This window comes from Pagrus major, chromosome 20, assembly GCF_040436345.1.
Source record: "Pagrus major chromosome 20, Pma_NU_1.0".
Taxonomy (NCBI): Eukaryota; Metazoa; Chordata; class Actinopteri; order Spariformes; family Sparidae; genus Pagrus; species Pagrus major.
In genome coordinates, this window is record NC_133234.1 from 10151403 (window position 1) to 10172533 (window position 21131).

Genomic DNA, 21131 nt, shown 5'->3' on the forward strand with positions numbered 1-21131 from the left:
GCGGTTGCTAACAACATCAGGCTGTGGCGAAAAACTTGCGTATACTTTTTTGATTCAGGACTAAATGTTGATGTTGCTTATATCAGAAATACCATCAACACAGTTTCATTAAACAGACTTTGTTTGTTTTCTCACAACTGGACCCCTTCACTGATTTTTCAACAGGCTCTGACTAATACAACTCTAGTTACTAAACTTTTAACTTGAAGCAGAGAAAGAGAACATATCGATCTACATTTTGCATCACAACCTTTGTAACATTCATCTTGTATAACTTTTTTGGGAGGTGACAGTGATCGGAGGATGACGATGACAGTGTTGATTATAATATGTTGATGACGGTGTTGTTGGCAAGATTGATGAAAAAGACCAGAGACAACAACAACAACAACAATAACAAAACTACCAAAAAGTGATGATGATTGTGACGATGGTGATGATGATGATGATGATGATGATGATGATGATGATGATGATGCCCCTGACTGTTGAAGTGGAGATCAGTGCCAGATGGCTTAAAAACACACAGAAAGCTCTCTCTGTGCCGCTCCGCTCTGCTGAGCAGGATTCAGGACGGTAAAGAGGGATTGGCAGGGGAGTGGGAGGAAAAGCAGGTTTGCTTTGTTTTTAGTTAAATTCCCTGGACTGTTTCCTCGCTGCCAATAACACTGGCAGCCTGAGTAATTAGTGTAAACTCACATTGTGAAAAAAACGTGTGTGTCTGTGTGGTGTGTATGAGGACGGGTGTGAAGGCAACATTTGTGTGCAGTTAAAAGGTGGTTTCTTGTTTTTGTTTTTTTGTTTTTTACCTTGCGTGCACGGTTCATTTGAAGGTAAAAAGAATTTTAAAAAACAATATTTACAACCAGCACAGTAGGTTTGATTTTGTCTGGCCGTGATCTTCTGTTTGAAGCCCAAGGACATTAACTCTCTGGCTTCAGCTCTGCATGCATGCAGGGCAAAGAGGTATGAGAGGAGAGGAATGGAAAGGACCCAGAAAATATTTTGATTGTGAGTACATGTTGATTCAAAATAGAGACTTTGTAGACTGAGGCACATTTCATGTAGGCTACAAGCTTTTATCTTTAAAGTTATTATAATGAAAGGCATGTTGCCAAAAATATTCCGTAAAGCTCCAAGAGGTGATGTTGATAGAACTACATGCCAACAAGTATAAAGGCAGTTTCAATTGAGCGCTAAAATAAAGTTGAGTCAATATTTGTTGTTATGTAACTTGTTTTTGGGAGACAAACAAAGTTATTTTAACTTAAATTATAATCCCAAATCCTTAAAAAGATTTCAGTCATGGTTAATCTGGAGATACCCATCATTACTAATGGTAACTACAGGTCCCACAATTCCAGGTGCAAAAAACACTCCTTGAGCTCGTACTTTGTGTGAAACACAACAAAAGAACTGGTTTTATTGGTTTCACAGTGCCGGCCAACAATCAGCAATATAATTTTTCAATGTAGAAAAGAGTCAATTTATAACAAAAACATTGCATTACTGCTTCACAATAAAATCCACCCCATGTTTTGCCAAAGCTTTTATTGTGAAGTGGCAGCAGCAGTAGAGATTGGGTTAGCATTAACAGTAGCTTCAATTTGATATCTGTCATGGTTAAAGTTGTGGTTCTGTTATTTCCTGTTTTATTTTGAAGTTTTATCCTTCTGTCTCATGTCTAACTTTCTACTTCCTCCCTTTGTCTGCTTTCCTGCCCTTCCTCACCTCATTAACATCAGTTAATCACCCCTTGTGTATTTAAGTCCTTGTCTTCCCCTCTCTCTCTGTCAGCTCGTCTGTTCTGTTCTGCCCTCGTGTTCCGGTGTCTCCCTGTCCCATCTTCCCGTCACTCCTGTTTCCTCATGTTGTTCCTGGTTTGTATCTTGCCTTCTCATTCGTACTTTGCTTTATCGGTTGTACTTTGTTTCGCTTTTGTGTATGGTCTTTGTATTTTTGGTATTTTGCGTTTGGATTACAGCTTTCATTATTAAAACTTGCTTTTTCTTTATGTCTTGCATTTGTGTCCCTTTTTGTTTAAACATTACCAATATCCATGATATCAAAGAGATTACAAACTCCCATGTCGAGGTAGGCAAATTGGAGAGTTACTGAACGTAAATATATTGAATGGCTGTTTATGAAGAATGATAGACAACGAGTAGCAATAAAAAGGCATTTCATTTCATGTTTATTTTAAATGCACAGTATGTAATTTCTGCCAATAAGGGTCTCAATCAAAACAAAACAAAAGATATAAGGAGAGTGGGATCATGGGAGTTGTTTTTGACTTCATTGTTAAATAACCACCATTGCTGACTAAAATCTATCAACCTGATTCAGGCAGAAATGCTCAATAACAAATTAATGTTTTAAGGTTTTATTCACGACACATTCTCTCTCGAAATTCTCTCTCTCGAAAGATATATCAACAGGTAACCCCATGAAACGCACCATTACCTGCGTTTGAACATTGTTGGAAACATCTGGGATAGTTTATAACAAAGGTCCAGAAATGTTACATATTATATCTTAAAGGATTTTAACTAATGTCTTTCTTGGTCACCTTGTGCGCACTGCTATCTATCAAATTCCTACTTGGAAGAAAAATAGTTGCTACGGTAATTAAGCAGCATCTAATGTACAGGAAAAGGAAGAACAGGTTTGGAATTTGTGTGAATTGTCAACCTCAAAAGACAAAGCAGGAAGCAGCCGTGTGTGAGCCTCACTTCAAATTTGACTTTGCTGCTATATATAAATGTGTTTCCAAAGTTAGCCCAATCTATTCCATCAACATCTACTTAACATCAAATGTTTGCTGGGAAGCAGGGAGCCGAGGGAAACAGAGAGGAGGACAGTGGGAGGGGAGATATGAAGAGAAGAAGGAGGAGGAATAAAGAAGATCTGAGTGCCGTATCTCAAAAGGGACAAAGACACAAAAGAGAATAACAACAGACACGAAAGTAAGTCAAAAGAGAGGCGCGTTTTTACAGAAGTCATCTTTTATTGCCACGTAAGAAAGTTGTATATAGAACAATGGTGATATACTGTCAGATGGCAAATCAACAACAAAGGAAGAACAAAAATATCCCTGTCATCCCTCCCCAAAATAAGGTAAACGGACAGATTCATAGCAACACTATGGTAATATATTTCCTGGACAAAACGTCTGCTATATCTCTTTTTCTAACAATATTTGAATAGTACCAAAATACAGCTTTTTCATAACTTAATTTCACAAATTATAAAGTCAGTAAACAGTAAAAGGACGATGGGGCATCACGGTGCATATTATAAGCTACTGTGCAAACAATAGCGGGAAATGGGCTCTACCATAGAAAATATGCTTTACTAGTCACGCATAAATGCAGTGTTGGGGCCATATGTATCCATATACACATATGCATAAATACCACAACTGGTCTGGACATCAAAAATAGAAAATTGATTCTGATATAATTTCGTATGTTATGCATGATTAACACCAAAATGAGTTAATCAATGAGTTACTCTATAAAAGGATACGATTGCTAATGGATAGTAGACATATCGCAAATAGCTTATTGATTCTTCAAAGGTAATGGAAAATCCCTCGGCTCAGCGGTCTAACAGTATTTTTCACATCCACTGTGATTGATATCCTTCCGTTAATTCTAACAGCAAATATATTTCATATAGGCTCATGATAAAAATCATACATACAAAGCACACCATAGGAGCAGACCCCCTTGAAAACAGATGTTGAGCGTTACTGGACGACAAACACTGCATCTCCTCTGTCTCTGTGTGCATAAGTAGACAGCTCCGGATCTGTGAGAACATTTGCGCATTAAGACTGATGCTATACAAAGTCGTAAACATAGCTGACGAGAACCCCTTTGATAATATAGTGATATATAGATTTTCTTTTGATCATACAGATGCTGCACATCATAGGCTGTAATGTTTTACAACACTATCCAATCCAGCAAACGGTAAAGGATAAGAAAAGAGTGGCGGAAAATCTGGTAAAAAAAAATGTAGCTTGTGTTTGAGCCCTTTAGTGTCATCCCCGATGTACTGTACATATCCCCCGTTTTGATCATGATGCTCTTTCTGCTCTTTAATGAAAAGAGTGTACCAAAGAGGATACTGCATTTTATCTGTGGCAATTCAGGGGGAAAAAAAGAGACTTTCTTCACTAACGCCCCACCAAGAAATGAATATTTACAGACTGCTGCATTGACATGAACAATCCATGCTTCACATCTTTAGCTTAAATACAGAGTGTAAAGAAATCGTCAACCCCAACAGGAGCTGACATGTTCCTGTGTGTTAGTAACGGCCAATTTGTCCGAAGGAATCAATGATTGATTTGGGAAAGCATTGAGCTGCTGCATTAATGATCAATACAAGTCTGTGCGTCTACATGTCTGTAACAACATGAAATCACTGGACAGAGGAGTTTGTGTGTGTGTGTGTGTGTGTGTGTGTGAGCCAACAGTCATCTCTGATTCACAGTTTTTTGCCAAACGGAGCTGTTTATGCTCACGTGCTGCGCCGCCAACATTTTACAGTATCAATAATTCAAAGCTTCCTCCCGATCAAGTGTTGACATTAGGTCCCTTTTTCCGTCTTTCTGTGCCACTGTGGACCGAGTCCCTGTCGCAGCACAGAAGCTTTCCCTCACATTTGTCTGAGTTTTCAGTGATTAAAGACCACAGTGAGAACTCATAAAGCCCCCCTGGCCACTGGTCCCAGTACAGTTCCTTTTCCTTCTCTTATTGAATATTCCTCGTAGATACTCCACTGTGTGTTTTTCTCCCGGAGGCTCGCTGCTCTGCTGAACAAGAGAGCTTGATTTCAGCACAACGTGTCTAATGGGGTTGGTTTTTTTTGTTGTATTAATACGCCTCTCTCTCTCTCTCTCTCGCACTCTCTTTTTCTCTCAGCGAAACCGAGAGAGAAGTTGGATCACAATGCCCATTTTTCATATCCCATTCACACCTCCTATAACTGCCTCTCCCTCTCTGTCACCTGCCTCTCTCGGTCTCTCAGTGAAGCTTGTGTGGGCTCGTGGCAGTGTAAGCTTTTGTGTTTCTAGGTGTTTTTTCTCATTTCTAGTACTTGTCAATGTGTATTTTGTGAGTGGCTAGGTGGGCGAGTTTGTTAGGTGTTTGCCCTCCAGTCTTGTTTGGAGACATTTCATTAAATTCAAAATCTCTCTCGCTCATCTGCCACTCTCGCTGTTTGCTTTCATTTGTGCCCTTGTTATGACACAGTACAAGACTCCACCACCGCGCAGGCCCACCAGCTAACTCAACATTAGCTCAACACATATTTACCTCTAAGAGCAAGACACAAAACACCACAACTAGAGCATAAAAAAATGAGCACAGTGGTGGTTACATGGCTGCGAGAGGTGACACGTGGGCCACATTGCCTGGCTGAGCAGCACATGATGGCTGCGTTGCTGAACTAACTACCTATCTCGCTAAATGGACTTTGCCTTTGACAATGATTAATAAAGATGATGACGGAATTTTCCTTTACCCTCACTGAGAGAGAGAGAGAGTGAAAGAGAGCGATTGAAACTGCGGTAAAACACTGCTATAATGTCAATATGACTGCCTGCAGAGTGTTTTCAGTTCTATTTTGGCTGAGAACTGGTAATGTGACGTGGAAAAAATAGGCAAGACTCGGAGTCTCTAGATGATGTATAGCTGCAGCCTCGTATGAGCGAAGCTGCTTGAGCTATGCTGCTTGAGCCATGCTGCTTAAGCAACGCAGATCATCCACAGATTGTTATCCGGTCTATTTTGGCCGAGAATTGTGCGTGTCGTGCGGAAAAAATAGGCGAGACTCTTTAGATGACGTGCAACTGCAGCCTTGCACTAGCCACGCTGTGTGAGCCATGCAGCTTGGCTGATCTAACTGTTTTACATGGGTGTCGAAATGAAAAGCAAGTGGCACACGTGCCACGGGATTTGCGGACCGGGCATGGGTATTGTAGCATAATAGCTCAGATGATGCAGGGTTAAAGAGTTCTGAGGGTGTGACCCACAGTTAAATCCCAGGTAGAGCACAATTGGCAGTGTTTTGCTGGTGGGAAGCCAATCAGGGATCATTGCACTAATGAGCGGTTGGTTTTGGCTCTTGTACAAAGTAGGGTGGAACCTGGGGGATCAATAATCAGAGAAGTTTGACTTCAGTATAATCAATATAATAATAGGTAATAAGTCTCACTTGTTTCTAATGAGGCCCCACGTGGTAATTTATATTGAAAAGATGGGTGTAAATTCAGTCAAAAAAAGGTAATATATTAGTTATTAACTACAGGTCACAAGGCCAAAGCGTATTCAGTTGAATTAACATCACAAAACTCGAGGCTTCATGCTCGACTGGCCTGATTCTTGCTCCTGCCTCCGTTGCTGATCAGTGTGCCGGTGAACCGCTGCACCCTCTGACTCGGGTCGGATTCCTATAATTAGGCCAATTGCACCTCCACTCTTCATTTGACTTCCATTCAGACGGAAAGGGGAAAAAAAGAATAATAATGAAAAACCTCTGAGCTGTGGAAGGCAGTGCACCTACAGGGCAATCAGGACCTGAACGGTTTGGAGCAATGAGTTCGCACTGAGTGGTGGCCCCCCTGTATGTGGGACTCATTTGGCAGTGTCATAGGAGGCAGTAAGACACAAAAAGGTGAAGGTGATCACTGATGCTATACTGCAAGAGGTCAGTTACTAGAGAATGGCCAACTGGGTCAGTTAGTTGGTCTGATTGACTGAAGGCCTGGTCACATTAGAAAGTCGGTAGTTGTATAAACATTGGGAATCTGACAAATAATCATTTCACCGCTTCCTGATTAATCAGCAACTGAAAGACAATGGATAGAGAAAATCCGGAAGTACATTGGGCCATATTTCAAAGTAAAACAACATATTTGATAAACCATTGGCTAAAGTTTGTATTCAACCACTTCCTAGATAACATTACCGTTTGATTACATGCAGTGCCTTTTACTTCCAGGCTTAAAAATGTGTCCAATGTGATGTTTTACTAATTTACGCCTTTTCTTTCGCATCATAAAACACTATCAAACAGTAACATTAGCCAAGTGGTTGAATGCTTACATTAGCTTTTGTTGGAACGGAAGCGAATGGTTGTCAAATATGTATTTTTATCTTGAAATATGGCCTTCTGTTGCTCCAGATTTTTACTATGCATTGTCTTTTTAGTTGCTGTTCAATCAAGTAGCAGTGAAATGCTAACAATTTGACAGATTCCCTACATTTATGTCTTCTAACCTGGCACACCACTGCACGACATTTGAGCATCCCACCCTGATCGTGACGTGCCACCATGTGATTATGGTCTACTATAGCTCTCCAGGCTTCTTTTTGCATTGTCTGTACTAGGCAATTTACTCTTACATGGCTTTTTGCTCTCAGGATTTGTACATCATTATAATAAAGTTATTTGAGGCGGGAAAAGCTTGTTAGCAAGCTTGCTAGCTTGTTTGCTAAAGGGATAATAAAGACTTATTTGCAATCCATGCATCTACGTTGGAGCAGTTTGTAGTCCAACAGAGGGAGTTAAATAAACGTGAACAGCACTACTAAGCTAATAAGTGCTAGTAGCTTAGCTTTAAGGGTCTACAGCTCAATTTACCATTGCAACGTTCACCAAAGTTGAACACAACACAAAAAAAGTGTGAATTTACTTGTGTCTATGAGCAAATCGACTGATTCTCAAAATTCAAATTAATTCAACACCCTATTCATGGTAGTTTATTGTTCTATATTCATGGGCTTTTGTTTTATGTGTTATATTTTCTGTTTTTTTGTCCAGCTTCCCAGGGACAACAGATACTAATTAGCTACTAGCTAACTCTGGTGCAGTTACTTTTAATAGTGCTCTTGTGTCATTGCAAAATAAAACAATAAAATAAATAAATGCTGTTTTCCTCTTGGAAATGAGGGTGTGTTGCTCGAAAATAATAGTGGAAAAAGTGGCGAGCTGGCATCAGCAACGAGAGGAGAAAAACAGAAACTAGACGACCTCAAGCTCTGTCAAGAGGGAATCCGAAGAGGTAAAGCTGATTGCTCTGGAGGGAAAGCAACCATCTGTTATCTATAAAATTGTCCTTCAATTTATGGGAGCATCTTAGATCTCAGGGAATAATGAGGATTAATGCACAGTGACCTGTTTTTCTTTGGAATCATTCTTATAGTTGTTTATGAGCCACTCAATGTACCAAATGTCTTTACAAGTACAAACATGACATTTTATCACCAAATTGTGTTGTCAGGACAAGAATCTCGCAGATTATATGTTCAATAAACGATGAACACGCAGTGTTCCAGAGCCCCTGCTGGCTCTGTTACTGAGCTGGCTGTTTTTGAGCCTGCAGACTACCTGCGTCCTTTTGTCTCTGCTGTGGCACTCGTCTGATGAAAAATGTCAGACATGACTGCCTCCTGAACTCACTCATCTGTGGTCCTGACCCTATCAACCGTGACACAGCCCGCGCAACCAATTCCCCGCTTTCTATCAGGTTTATTTTGGCTGTTACGGTGAGCGAAGAGAGGGGTTTTTGTTTACCAACTGTTTCCACTGGCCTGCCTGCTTACAATTGTTCCAGTGGCTGCTTTTCCAGAGCTGAATGAGCTTTAAGGATGCAGCGGTACGGGGCGGGAGGGGGCAAGGAGGGTTCATATTTCCACTTCTCTGCCTTGCTGGATTAAGTCAATTGGGTCTGATAATGCACATCCTGAGCAAACATTGACCTGCTTCTCAACTCTGTCACAAACAAAACCACCAGCTGCTGAGAAAAGGAGGAAATAAATACGAGGAGGAGGGGGGAAAAAACATCAAAATTTGCAAAGGATTCCCATCGGACGCAGACAGCTTTATGGGATTGTGAACTCCATTTATATATGATTCACTTTGTTTGGTTTGTTTGTTTGAGTTTTGACTCCTTCAGAGACGATATTCATGTGCCAAAGTTGGATTCACACACACACAAACAAAAAGTTATAAAGTGAGAAATGTGCGCAGTGTTCAAGAGGACACACAATGGTACAAAATTGCAAACTGAATTACATTTTTTGGCACACAGAATCAATCACTTACATTTCCTGCTAGAACAATGCACAGGGGGGGAAACCAATCATGCCTTTCAAGGTGGGGCTGAATTATCATTATTCACTGTCTTATCATGACTGCACTCCACTATCACAGAAAGGATTCATCACATTTTTGTTTCTCGCAGGTATTTTTTCTGCTCTGAAGGACATGGAGTGGGGAGCAAAGAAGAAGAAAAAGAAGTGAAGGAGAAGAAAAGATGAAAAGAAAGATAAAGAGAGAAAGGCTATGTATATCTTTATATATAAAAAGCATAATATCAGTTATCGCTACAAAGGGCCAAGGTCTGGAGTTTCACAGTCTTTCATGTACAACAGGCGCAGTAACAGTACTGACTCTTTGTCTCCCTGCTGCGATGTCGCCTGCCGCTCGGCACTGTGGGAGCAGAGGGAAAAGCAGAGTCCACCCTGTAATGTTTTCCATGCGTGTGTCTTTGTGCGTGCGTGTGTTAGGTGTGGGTGTAGCCGCGGTGGCACATTTTTAACGCTCTGATGACTTCTCAAATCCTGTTCCGAGCCTTCAATTTAGTCCCACGTTTCTAGTCATGTGACCCTCGAGGCAGCAGGGGGTTCCACAGCGTGAGGCGAGAACGTAGACCCCCTTATCTCACCGCTCAACTGGCTTAGTTGTTTCATCTGGCTTTTGATTTAGAAGCTGTAGTATTAGCACCCCCCACCCTCCCTTTGCACCTCAGATCTACATGCAGTCTGGATACACAGTGTACCCAAACTGAGCGTAGCTCTGCTGGAGCTTCCAATGAAAATGAAATCCAATGTCTTTTTTGTCTCATCAGATTTCAATGTTCACCTCTTCCTCTTTCTTGTATTTACATGCTTTTTTTTGCTTGTTCTCTGTCCTCACAATCTGTCTTTGTTAGAGTGATACTGCCCGGTTTTGCTTGTGCTTCGGTTGGATCTGCACACAAATATCCAAGACACCTCCAGAGATGGTTTTAAGCAATCCAATCACACCGTCCTCATTGTGTCTCCAGTGCATTCACATTTTAATGTGGATAAGCATTCTCTGATCAAAAATGCATCTTAATGGAGTGTATAGAGGTGGGTCTTGGAGGTGGAAGCAGCACTTTTAGATAACAAGGTTAAAATGATAAAAATGTGGCAGCAGCTGCTAATAAGTCACACATCATTACAAAACAAGCAAATTGGCTCGGAGAAGCCCTTAGAAGATTTGGCCTATTTGTCAGATTTAAGGATTTATTTTTATGTTTGAGTCAAGTAACCCAGATAGTTTTTTTTTTTTCTTTTTACTTTTTCTGATTGTGATGTTTTTTTTCCAGCTAGAGCCTGAGTACAGTGAGTGATCTAATCAAGCCTAGTTTCTTGTGTCTTTTTTTACGAGCAAGAAAATGTGGTATTTTTATTCCGGTTAGACCCACTTTTCTCGGTGGTTTCTTGCTTTTGTCTAAAACTGGAGTAGAACATCCTATGCAAAAATCTGTGAAGAAATAAAATGTTGGGAAGCCAAAGCACCTAATGAAATAAGTTAGGCATATTGTTGTACTTTTGACTCATATTTTATGTGTACTATCTGTACTATTCATATATACATAAAACATATTTTTCAGTTAATTCAGTCATTTTATCTGCATCCAGTGTGATGATAGCTACATTGAAACAGCTCTCTTAGCATAATTTATTTATTCTTTAAAAAATATAGCTTGGCATTTTGTTAAGCCTCCAGGAAGTTACTGTGAGTAAGAAATAGTCTGGCATGAAACTTCCTGACAGCCACAAACTAGGTATAATATATTAATTAGTGAGCTTTTGAGGTGCTTTTAGGCAGAATTTGCTATCTGTTTCCCCTGTTTCCAGTCTTTGTGCTAAGCTAAGCTAACCGACTGCTGGTGGTAGCTGCATATTTAAAGGGTAACTCCACCAATTTTACAGATTAAAGTATGTTTACAGGTCTTGGGGAGTACTACTGCAAAGTAAAAAAAAGTAGTACAAAACCTTTTGTAGCTCCAGAGGAAGCTGCATATATTCTGATAAATTGCCTCCAGTGATGTCACTCAGTGGCTAAGTTGAATTATGGGTAATGTAGGTGCCAAGTTTTGAAAAAAGAAGATTGCGTGGAATATAAAAGGTGTTATCTCTGGTTCTGCTGTATCGATTCTGATTGTTTGTTTATAAACTGGCTATACTGTGCCTACATTACCCACAATGCAACCTAGCAACTGAGTGACATCGCTGGAGGCAATTCATCCGATTACACGCAGCTTCCTCTGGAGCCACAAAAGGCTTTAAACTACTTTGTTCACATATGCAGTAGTACTCCTCAAGACCTGTAAAAACACATTAATGTGTAAAATTGGTGGATTTACCCTTTAACATGCAGACAATAAAAAATGTATTAATCTTATCATTTAAGTCTTGGCAAGCAAGCAAAAAACGTCAAACTATTCCTTTAATTGTGCAACCTTTTTTCTAATTTAAAAGTAATTATGTATTTCAAACTGTACCCTGTTATTTAATGGTTACGGTGGGTCATTCTGACTTAACTGACTAAAGATAAAAAATATGTAAAAATAAACAAAATATCACCCATCTATAAATAAATGCTTGGTATCTCTCTTTAAAATCTCATATTGGTCAAACCCTGGTGTATTTCTACAGTATATGTTTGTGTGTGTGTGTGTTGAAACATGTGTCTGCATGTGCATGAATGTGCTGATTTGTGTGTTGGTGTGTGTGCGAGAATCCTGCTCCGAGGAGCCTCTGCTAGATGCAGCATCATCCAGATGCTGCCTCCTTATCCCTCCTCTGGGCCAGCTGTCACCACACAGACGAGATCAGACGAGAACAATGCCAGTGTGACAGCCTCCATTCTCTGTCCTGGAGCCTTGCGGAAAAAGGCGACCTTCAGCTGCAGAGCTCATGAAGGCGCTTCTGAATAGCCACAGTACAAAGCCCTGTATGTCTGCAGTCCAAAGCCCCGCGCCCTCATCGTGTGTGTCTGTTTCAAAGCCCTCAGGAGATTTGGGGGTGAATCATGAGGGAATGTCCTTCCTTCCAAACCAGATGAGCAGAACTCTTGTTGCAAGGTCTGTTGGTAAACTTGCTGTATTTCCTTCCCAAGACGCTTCGGTGCTTTACACTTGATCCCTTATATTGCTTCTCAGGTTTGGTTAATAAAGCCAATCCATTTTATCATCAGCAGTCTCCCACTTTATCATCTGTGTGTAATACTCAGATATTGTTATCATTACCGAGCAAATATTAGCTGTGAGACAACACTCAAGTGTACAGACATCCCTGCTCTGTAGGCTGTTTGAAGTTATGGTTACAGATGCCACCAACTTGGACACCATCCTCTTGACAACAAGGGTCTATTCAGTGATTTGATCGGTGAACTCTGTTTGTGAAACGAGGACCACTCAGACACAGTGTCACTGTCCCAGCACATTCACCAGTATACCAACGAGCCACAAGAACACACACATAGATCTGCACCTTCGACCACCCCAGGAGTTGGTGTCTCAACTCATGACATTACTTGTGCCACCACTCCACATGCATCCTTTACCCCCTTTTCTTCCTCTCTCACACAGTCACCTCTGTCTTGCTGTTGGTCACAAAGTAGGGCTGTGTGGGGAGGAAGTGTTGGCTGTGGCTTTGGCCTCTGGTGCTGTGGAGCTGGTTGGGCTCCAGAACGGTACACTGAGGCCGCTTGTGCCCGTAGGTCTTCCTCCGGCCCACGGTCTCAGTCCCATCCCAGCCCTTCAGCCCAAGCCCCATTGCATGCCCAGCCGCGATTGTGTTGGAACTGTATGCCAATGGGCGGCCCATTGTAGCTGAGCTTGGGCCAATGACGGTCTGTGCAGCCCTAGAGATGCCCAGGGACGTGCCACCTGGCATTGTCCCCGCCATGTGTGCCAGGGAGGTAGCCCCAAGTCCTGGCGGCTTGCTACTGTGGCTGTGAGCATGAGGGTGAGAGCTATGAGAGCTGTGAGTGGTGTGTAAGGTGTGAGAGGTGTGAGAGGAGTGTAAGGTGTGAGAGGTGTGGGCAATGTGACCATGGCTGCCTTTGGGTTTGTGGCCATTTGGCTTGAGTCCCCCTCCTCCTCCGCCGCCAGCTAAGTGCCGTTCTGTCGGGAGGGTTGAAACGGAGGAGACTCTGGGCATCTCAGTGACATAGGTGGCCACTGGTTCTGGAGTCAGTGGACCCAGGGAGGTCATGGGGGTCATGGAGGACATTGCGGTGAGGGAAGTCATGGGTGTCATAGAGGTCATGGGTGTCATAGAGGTCATGGGCGTCAAAGAGGTCATGGGTGTCATAGAAGTCATTGGTATCATAGACGTCATTGGAGTCATGGAGGTCATCTGGGTGATGGCGGGGTTAATGGGATTGGAGGTCATTGGGTTAGAAGCCATGGGGTTGGTAGTCATCGGAGGGGTCATCGATGACATGTTGCCCATGGATGGTCTGGAGTTGCCCATGGGCTGGAGAGGAAGCCCGCCTTTCGTTGGCAGCTCCACCATAAGTCGGCGCTTGTAGATTTCACCGTTGTACTTGGCAGCTGACAGAAGAGGGAGAAGAGAGATAAACAGAGCTAGTGAAAATGTCAAAGTGCAAACAGACAACTTTTATCTCCCTAGCTAGGGGTCCTAAATGGTATTACTGTTGGCAAAGACATCTGTTTTCTTCAGAGTAGCAACTACCAACAGTTGTTAAATACCATAAGGGCAAGACATGAGTTTATACATTAATTTAGGCAATAATGAAAGAAGATTGAAATGGGGCCAGGCTGCAAGCCTAACTGGCTCACCAGTCAGCCTCCATTTTTCCCGGGATATTTCAGCAGACAGTCACTGGCAGACAACATTGCATTGTGAAAGCGGGGTTTATAGGGAACCAATCTAAACGCAGATGGTGTCATTATTCTAAACCCATTACATTGTGCAATCAACATTTACTTCATAATCATAAGTTAAAGCAAAAAAAAATGTGTCTGTCCCCAGTTTAAGTGGACATGAAAGAGCACAGCTGAAATCTTGGGCCAAATGTTTCTAAAAACGAAACAAAATTGTTTCCCCAGTTTGCTCTTTTAGGACTGTCAGTTATGAGAAAACAATGTCCTCAACTCCACCGTTTTGCTACTGTGCTACAGAAAGAATAAAACCTGTTATATGGAGTGACTCATAAAATAAGACTTTCAGCAGTTTGTGGATCAGCTGCAAACTAAGACATGCACATGTGAGTGCACACACACACACACTGGAAGAAGTTTGGATAGAAAACATCCCATCCATTTTGACTCCCACAATCTGAAAAGGTCGTATAACAGACCCCCATATATTTTAACTTTGTTAGTCAGTCTATTCTCATCCACTGTAACTGACCAAGCAGGTGTCAGGGCTTCTGTAAACGCCTGCATATTGAGGCCTGTCGTGCCACCGGAGGAGTTAAATCAAAAGGATAGCCCAGAATGTCTCCTCCACCTCGCCTCTTCCTTTCTTATAAAGCCAAGAAAACATCTCATTTCTGTGTGGTGCGAAGGTGTTCACTTTGATAGAAAGAGGAAGAATATCTGGGAGAAAGATGTGAGACCATTACAACATGGTGGTCATTTTTCAACATGGCATATGTTTTTGACATATAATAAAGAGAAGATTTCAAGAAGACTGTGTCGACTGCCCCTTCTATGGTGAAAAACTAACTGTGGGTAGTGCAATTCCTGAGCTATAAAGCATTCTGAAAGAAAGTTGTGGATCTGGGTTTGTATACACAGCATTATACATGTTGCAGAAACAGGATGTAATTTCCTATTCCACAGAAAATAAAGGGAAGGTTTCCAGAAGATTTTGTAGACTACTTAAATTAAAGGTGGAGTTTTTCCTGAGGCAGAATGTTCTTTTGGATACAAAGATGTGGATTTGTTTTTGTGAAATTAGCTTTAGCAATATGTCTGCCTAGCCTTGTGGAAGACTCCAGTCATTAGTGGCCTGAAATTAGTGGGCTTATTACACAGAAAAAAAAGAAAAAACTGATGTCATTTTAAGGGGAAGAAATAAAGTAAAAATAAAATAAATACATACTTTAGGTTGAATGTATGCACATTCAAAGTCAAACCGTACAGAAATTCACATGTATCTATCTACTTATACGCAGCTGAATCAACACACACACACACACACACACACACACACACAAACAAGTCAGCCTCACTTTGTGTTGGTGTAAGCATCTTCCCGTATCTTCTGTATACCTGTGTGTGTTTGTGTGTGTGTTTCTCCAGCCTTTGAGCAGTCAGGTTTAACGCCTCACATTTCCTCCCTCTGTCAGTCACTGTCATCCAAGCTACAGTCTCTCTTATCGCTGCCAAATGTGACCTTCTTTTCTGTCAAATTCACGTTCACGGTCGAGTCATTACTCTTTAGCCCTTGTTGCTCCACGTCCTTGAAGATAAAGTTAACACACTCAGCGAGTTTGCTTTGCCGCTGTAACTATAAATCTGGTTTATCGCTCTTTGAACAGGAAGAGAAACGAGTGAGGGAGTAGCAGAGAGGCTTGTGGGTGGGGGGTGGAGGGAGAGCGGCGTCTCACCCGCCGAGTCGCCGCTAGACCGCCCCCAGGGATCAAACTTGCTCAGGCGACAGGTGAATCAATCCGGCGGCAGTCGGCTCAACGGTGCACACATCCAGCGGTGTACGTGAGTGGAAACGGAAAACACTGCTGTTTCGCAGTGTGGGCTCTGCATGCCTCTGCCTGAGAAAGGCCAGCACCCCACAGAGACTCGCACACATTATGCATCACAAAAAAAGTCAAGCACTGCCTCTCTGAAATCCCCCAGGGCCAGTAACATAAAAACCTTATCAGGATTAGACCAGTATGTCAATCTGCTTTTTATTAACCAATCAACTTGTCTACTGCCAAAGGTCTTTAAAACCTGCAATACATTTCTTTTTAAATTGGCATTATGTTTTTCAAATTCAAAGACCTAATCTTTTCCTGAGATTTTTTTAATTGTCTCCCAAAAGTTTTATTGTCTTATTTTGAAGTGACTGCTATCTGTGCGGCTTTACTCCAAAAAGCAAAGTCTTCTTTGGCAGGGAAGTGTTCGATATAAAGTTATTTGATGTTGGCACAGGGTGTGCTATTTAATGGGTAATGGATCAGCTATTATCTCTGCCGTGGAAATACAGTAATGTCAGGCAAAGGGGCTGACCTAGTGGCAGCAGTTTCACATAAAATAGGCTATTAGACAAACAGGTACAAACTGCTTGTGTGCTTTTATAAAATCCTAGAGAACCTGACATCTAATGGTCACAGACATTTTAGTCGACTTATCAGCGTGGCTAGAGGAATGATAATGCTGCCATCGCAGTTCAGCCCACAACTTTGATCTACCCTGAAATATCTCAACAATCATTGTATTGGTTGCCATGAAATATGGTAACAACAGTGCCCAAAGGATTCATTCGATGACCTTTGTGATCCTCAGACTTTTCCTTTAGTGTCACAATGAGGTTGAGAATGTAGGTATTTATTAAAATATATTGGGAGCTAAGGAGGGGTTGCCATGAAATTTGCTACAAATATCCAAATGGTGTTCGTTCAGTCTGTTCTGAGCTGTATTTGGTGTTTAGTGTTAGTTAGCAAATGTTAGCACTGTTAGCAATGAAAAACTTGTTAACACTGTCATTGTCAGTGTGTTGCCATGTTAGCATTAACATTTAGCTCAAAGCACTGTTGTGTGTAATTACCACCTCACAGAGCTGTGGCTGTAGACTTTTAGAGCTTACTATTATTCTTTTAGATATGAAGTAGTGACTCCTGAGTAATCTGTTTAGCAAACTGCATCTGTCAATGAAAATCTGAATATTTGGTGCTATTGTATCGGTTATCGTATCACAAGAGAGGGTGATACGATACATCGCTGTATCAATATTTTGTCCTAAGCCGAATTAAGACACCACTCACCTATGTTACAGCAATTAGCATAGATCAAATAAAAGCTGAGTTGTAAGGATGAATGGTTAGAAGAACATAATAATAAATCATTCTCATTCTGATAAAAATCTTTTGGACAGTTCAATTTTACTCCTTCATCCATAACACTGCGACATATACTACAGCAGCCATAGACGGGTTGTGTTGGGCAGCTGCTAGTTTCAGAGGATGCAGGACAGGAGCAGGCATGATTTTAAAAACTGAGGATTTATATGCACTTTGCAGACTACCCGTGAAACACGCTCCTGTGAGAACACGGTCATCTGTTAAGAGTTCGTGGCAGTTTTCAGATTTCGCATCAAACTTGGGCCATAATTTGTCATTTGTACACATAGAAGATCGCGTCCTCCTCCGGGTTGAGCTACAGGTCTGCATCCAGGGACCGTTATTAGTTGGTTTTAGCCTTGGTTGCAGTTAGAGTTCGATAAAGTGACCTTATATAGATGCGCAGGGGGACAGTGGAGATGGCTATTGATTGACAGGAGTGTGGCTTATCAGCTGGACGGTAGACCATTGGGAAAGTGGCAGAAGCAATTAAAGAAAAGGAAAAGAAGGCAATTGGGGAAATGTTGTTGATCTTAGACTCGGTTCTATTTCTCAGGGGGTCAGAAGGCAGCGAAAACACCAGACTGTGTCGTAGAGGAGAAGAAAAGAAAAGCCCGTTTGTGTTGCTCAAGATTAGCGGAGCTCTCACAAAGGTGACTTCAAAAAGAGCCACCGCTGGCATTTTAGTTTTGTTTGCTGTCACTTAGTCCCTCTCCCTCTCTTACTTCGCACACACACACATATTTTTCCCAGCTTGTGTGTGGCGTTCCTATCATTTGACTTCCAGTAATGGCAGTTCAGCCTCTGGAAATTCAGGGTTCCTGTGCTGTATATCTCTGAACAGGTTTCCAATCATTTCATAGGAGCCTCCTTGAATACCACTTGTGGAATGGAAATCTGTCAGTCAAGTGTGAGCCCGAGGGGAGGGGGTTGAGGGGGTGTTCTGGCTCCCTTCAATTACAGAAATGGAATCAGATATTAGCCGCTATAAGGGAGGATCGAGATTAGCAGCCCAGTGATTCTTTAAGGAGTGATATGGAGCATAATGGATTGAGGTAGGAGTCGGGGGGTGAAGAGGCAATGGTGCGTGTGGGAGACAAAAGAAGCAAAAAGAAAAGGTGAGGGAAAATGCATAGGAGAAAGCAGGAGGCAAAAGAGAAAAAGCAACGAAGTCGAGACGATGGGAAATGGGGAGAGGTGGGAGGGACGGAGCAGGAGGAAAGGTGAGAGGAAATGAAGGGGGGAGGGAGGGAGGAGGAGGAGGATGTAAGGGAGAAAAACCAGCCAAGACATTAAAGGTAAGAGGAGCAGAAGTGAGGAGGGAAAATGGTCTCGGATAAGTGGTGAAGGGCCATTTTAGATGTAAAGAAGCAGAGAGGAAGAAGTGGGGTTGAATGGCGCTTGAGAATAAAATGTTGACAGACGTGTGGGAGTGAAATTATTTTGATTCAGAAATCAATTTATGGATTAGAACGTGTCAGGATTTCAGATGAGTGGCGATTCTCTTCACCTGAGGTGTGATAAGCTGTCAAGAAGTCATGTGGGGTGAATCTCTTTGCCTGAGGTTTTGGGACTTGTCAGGAAGTCAGATGAGTGGCGAATCTCTTTGCCTCAGGTATTGTCAGGAAGTCAGATTAGCTGACAGTCATTGTCTCAAAGAGTCATTGCCCTGGGGAAGGCATGATTAACACTTGTCATGAGGTCTGCATCTGTTGTCCTGTTGTTGCCTGACATATATACATGAAGACAGTCTGAAAGTCCAGAGAGAACATTGCGCTTGGGTCTTCTCTTCATGCATGTACTAAATAGATCTGATTCATCACACCAACTCTGTAATTCTTCAGAGAATTAGCATCTCTTAGCAATTTCCTTACCACATGTGCTAAAAGGTTTGAATGCAATTTCTATATTGATGCCGGGAGTCAATTCAGTCTTCGTAAATAGGCCCGTATGTACAAATCTGCCTCAATCTAAATGAACTCCACTGGTAGCTTTGCAATTTTTATCCCATTAACTTGAAAAGTGTACACTTTACAGTAGCTCCAACATAATTCTGAGAGCCCACCACAGCTTCTTAGATTGATTTTACTCCCTCCAGGCAGTCGCTGCTGTTCAGAACAGCACATTGTAAGTGCCTCAGAATAGTAATCAGTCACAGTGAACTCTCAGTCTGGTACATTTTTGTCAAAGTTTTGCAGTTATGCAGTCAGACTTTTCTGAGAAATGATGTCCTTGTTCACAATGAAAATGAACAATAAAACATTTGAATTTCGAATGGCTCACCTCCACTTGGAAATCTCACAATTCACCTTGATTCAGAATTCATTCATGATTCAAAATGGTTTCCTCTTTCAGTAATAAGAAAAGGGCTGCACAAGTTTCCAGCTCTTACACCAGTGCGCACACATTTTTGTGTTTTTAGTCTGAAATACCAGTAGAAACACAACAGGCAGTAATTAAGCTTCATCTTGAGGTCTTTTTCAAACGAAAAAAAAAAAAAGAAAAGTGTGTGGGAGTTAGCAGCTTTTTTATTTTAAAAGGACTCCTCCTTTTCGTTCAATCAATTTTTCTTTATGAAAGAATGTTTTCTTTCCATCTGGTTGATGCTGTAGCGTGTGCGTTAGCATGTTCAATGGGTTTCTATTCCTTGCGACTCATTCCTAGGGAGTCCAATATCAATGTTTGTAACTTCCCTTTGAATCTCATACAGTCATAGAGCCCCTCCATAGCAATATGTCACAATCAGAGCAATTGCTCAACCCATGATAGTATAAATAAGTTGAGTCATAGATCTTTTCCTAAACTTTACCAAGTTGTTTCTGTGCCTACACCTAACCAAACTGTCATTTGACCTTAACAATGATTTCACAAGGCTTTCTGACAAGAAGGCAATGTGTGTCACACACAGAAGCCAAAGGTTACCTTGTGTACTTTGTCGACATGAGACGCTGAGGGAAGCTACAAAGCTGCATCAGTATTTGACGACCTGATATGAGAACGTGCTGTATCAACATGTTGTATCTGATATCACCATGCTGGTGTTGTTCCCAGAACATCATAGTTTATGTTGTTCAAGGACCATCACCGCAACTAACCAATCACGCAGCTGCTTTACGACTCGTATTGGTGTTGTTCCAGGAACAGTATGATTAATGTTACTGCAGGACCACAATTTCAACTTACCAAACAAACCACAACTAAAACCACCATCGTGGCTGAGTGGGTAGCACTCTCTCGCAGGAGACCAGGGTTTGCATACTGCTTCAAGCATATCCTTATACTGTTCATTCACGACATTAAACATGTGTTTAAATGGATAGCTTCTCCAACGTCCATATTTTTCCCCTAGTCACTAACTGATGGCATTACAGAGATGTGATTTATCAGTTTTAATGATGTCCCAGCAACATTAATTATGATGTTCCAGGAACAACAACAACGCATTATATGTGTATTCACATACCCTACAATGGTGGAGCGACGGCAACAGTCTGTTCATGTCTCATCAACAACTCCATAATTTAAAGAAGGCATGTGGGTCTTTCAGCTATGGCATTTCGCTTGTGGCATCATAGTATGACTGCCTCGCATGCTAATCAGCTTGTTGTGTTATCATATGTTGCTGAAGGTGCAAAGCTAAAAGTTCCCAGGCGGAATTGAATTACATGCATCGATCAGTGTGACTGTGGCTGCATGCACCAGACCATGACCCCTCCAGATAGCAAGATTCTTGTGGCCCAGATCTGTCTGACACCAGACACATTCATTGGGCCCACATACCTCGTGGGATGATGGCACCAGGGCGGTCCACGAGCAGGCTACACCCTGGCCACATGTCAGCCAAGAGCGAACCAAATAAACCAGAAATGGGCCAGATCCAGCCCACCAGAATAGAAATGAACCGTGGCTCAGATTTGGCCCAGCTCTCTATGGCCTGCTTGTGGCTTTGCTTTTTTCTTGTACCACGGGAAATCCTCGGAGCA

At 41.9% G+C, this 21131-nt stretch overlaps 1 protein-coding gene across 1 annotated transcript in view; it reads right to left on the reverse strand.

The window, feature by feature from the left end:
* Positions 1-12692: 12692 nt before the first annotated feature.
* Positions 12693-21131, reverse strand: part of shisa9a (shisa family member 9a) — a 49842-nt gene continuing 41403 nt past the window's right edge. Inside the window, exon 4 of the mRNA XM_073490393.1 lies at positions 12693-13669. Coding sequence (XP_073346494.1) covers positions 12693-13669 — 977 coding nt within the window. The remainder of the gene's footprint in view (positions 13670-21131) is intronic.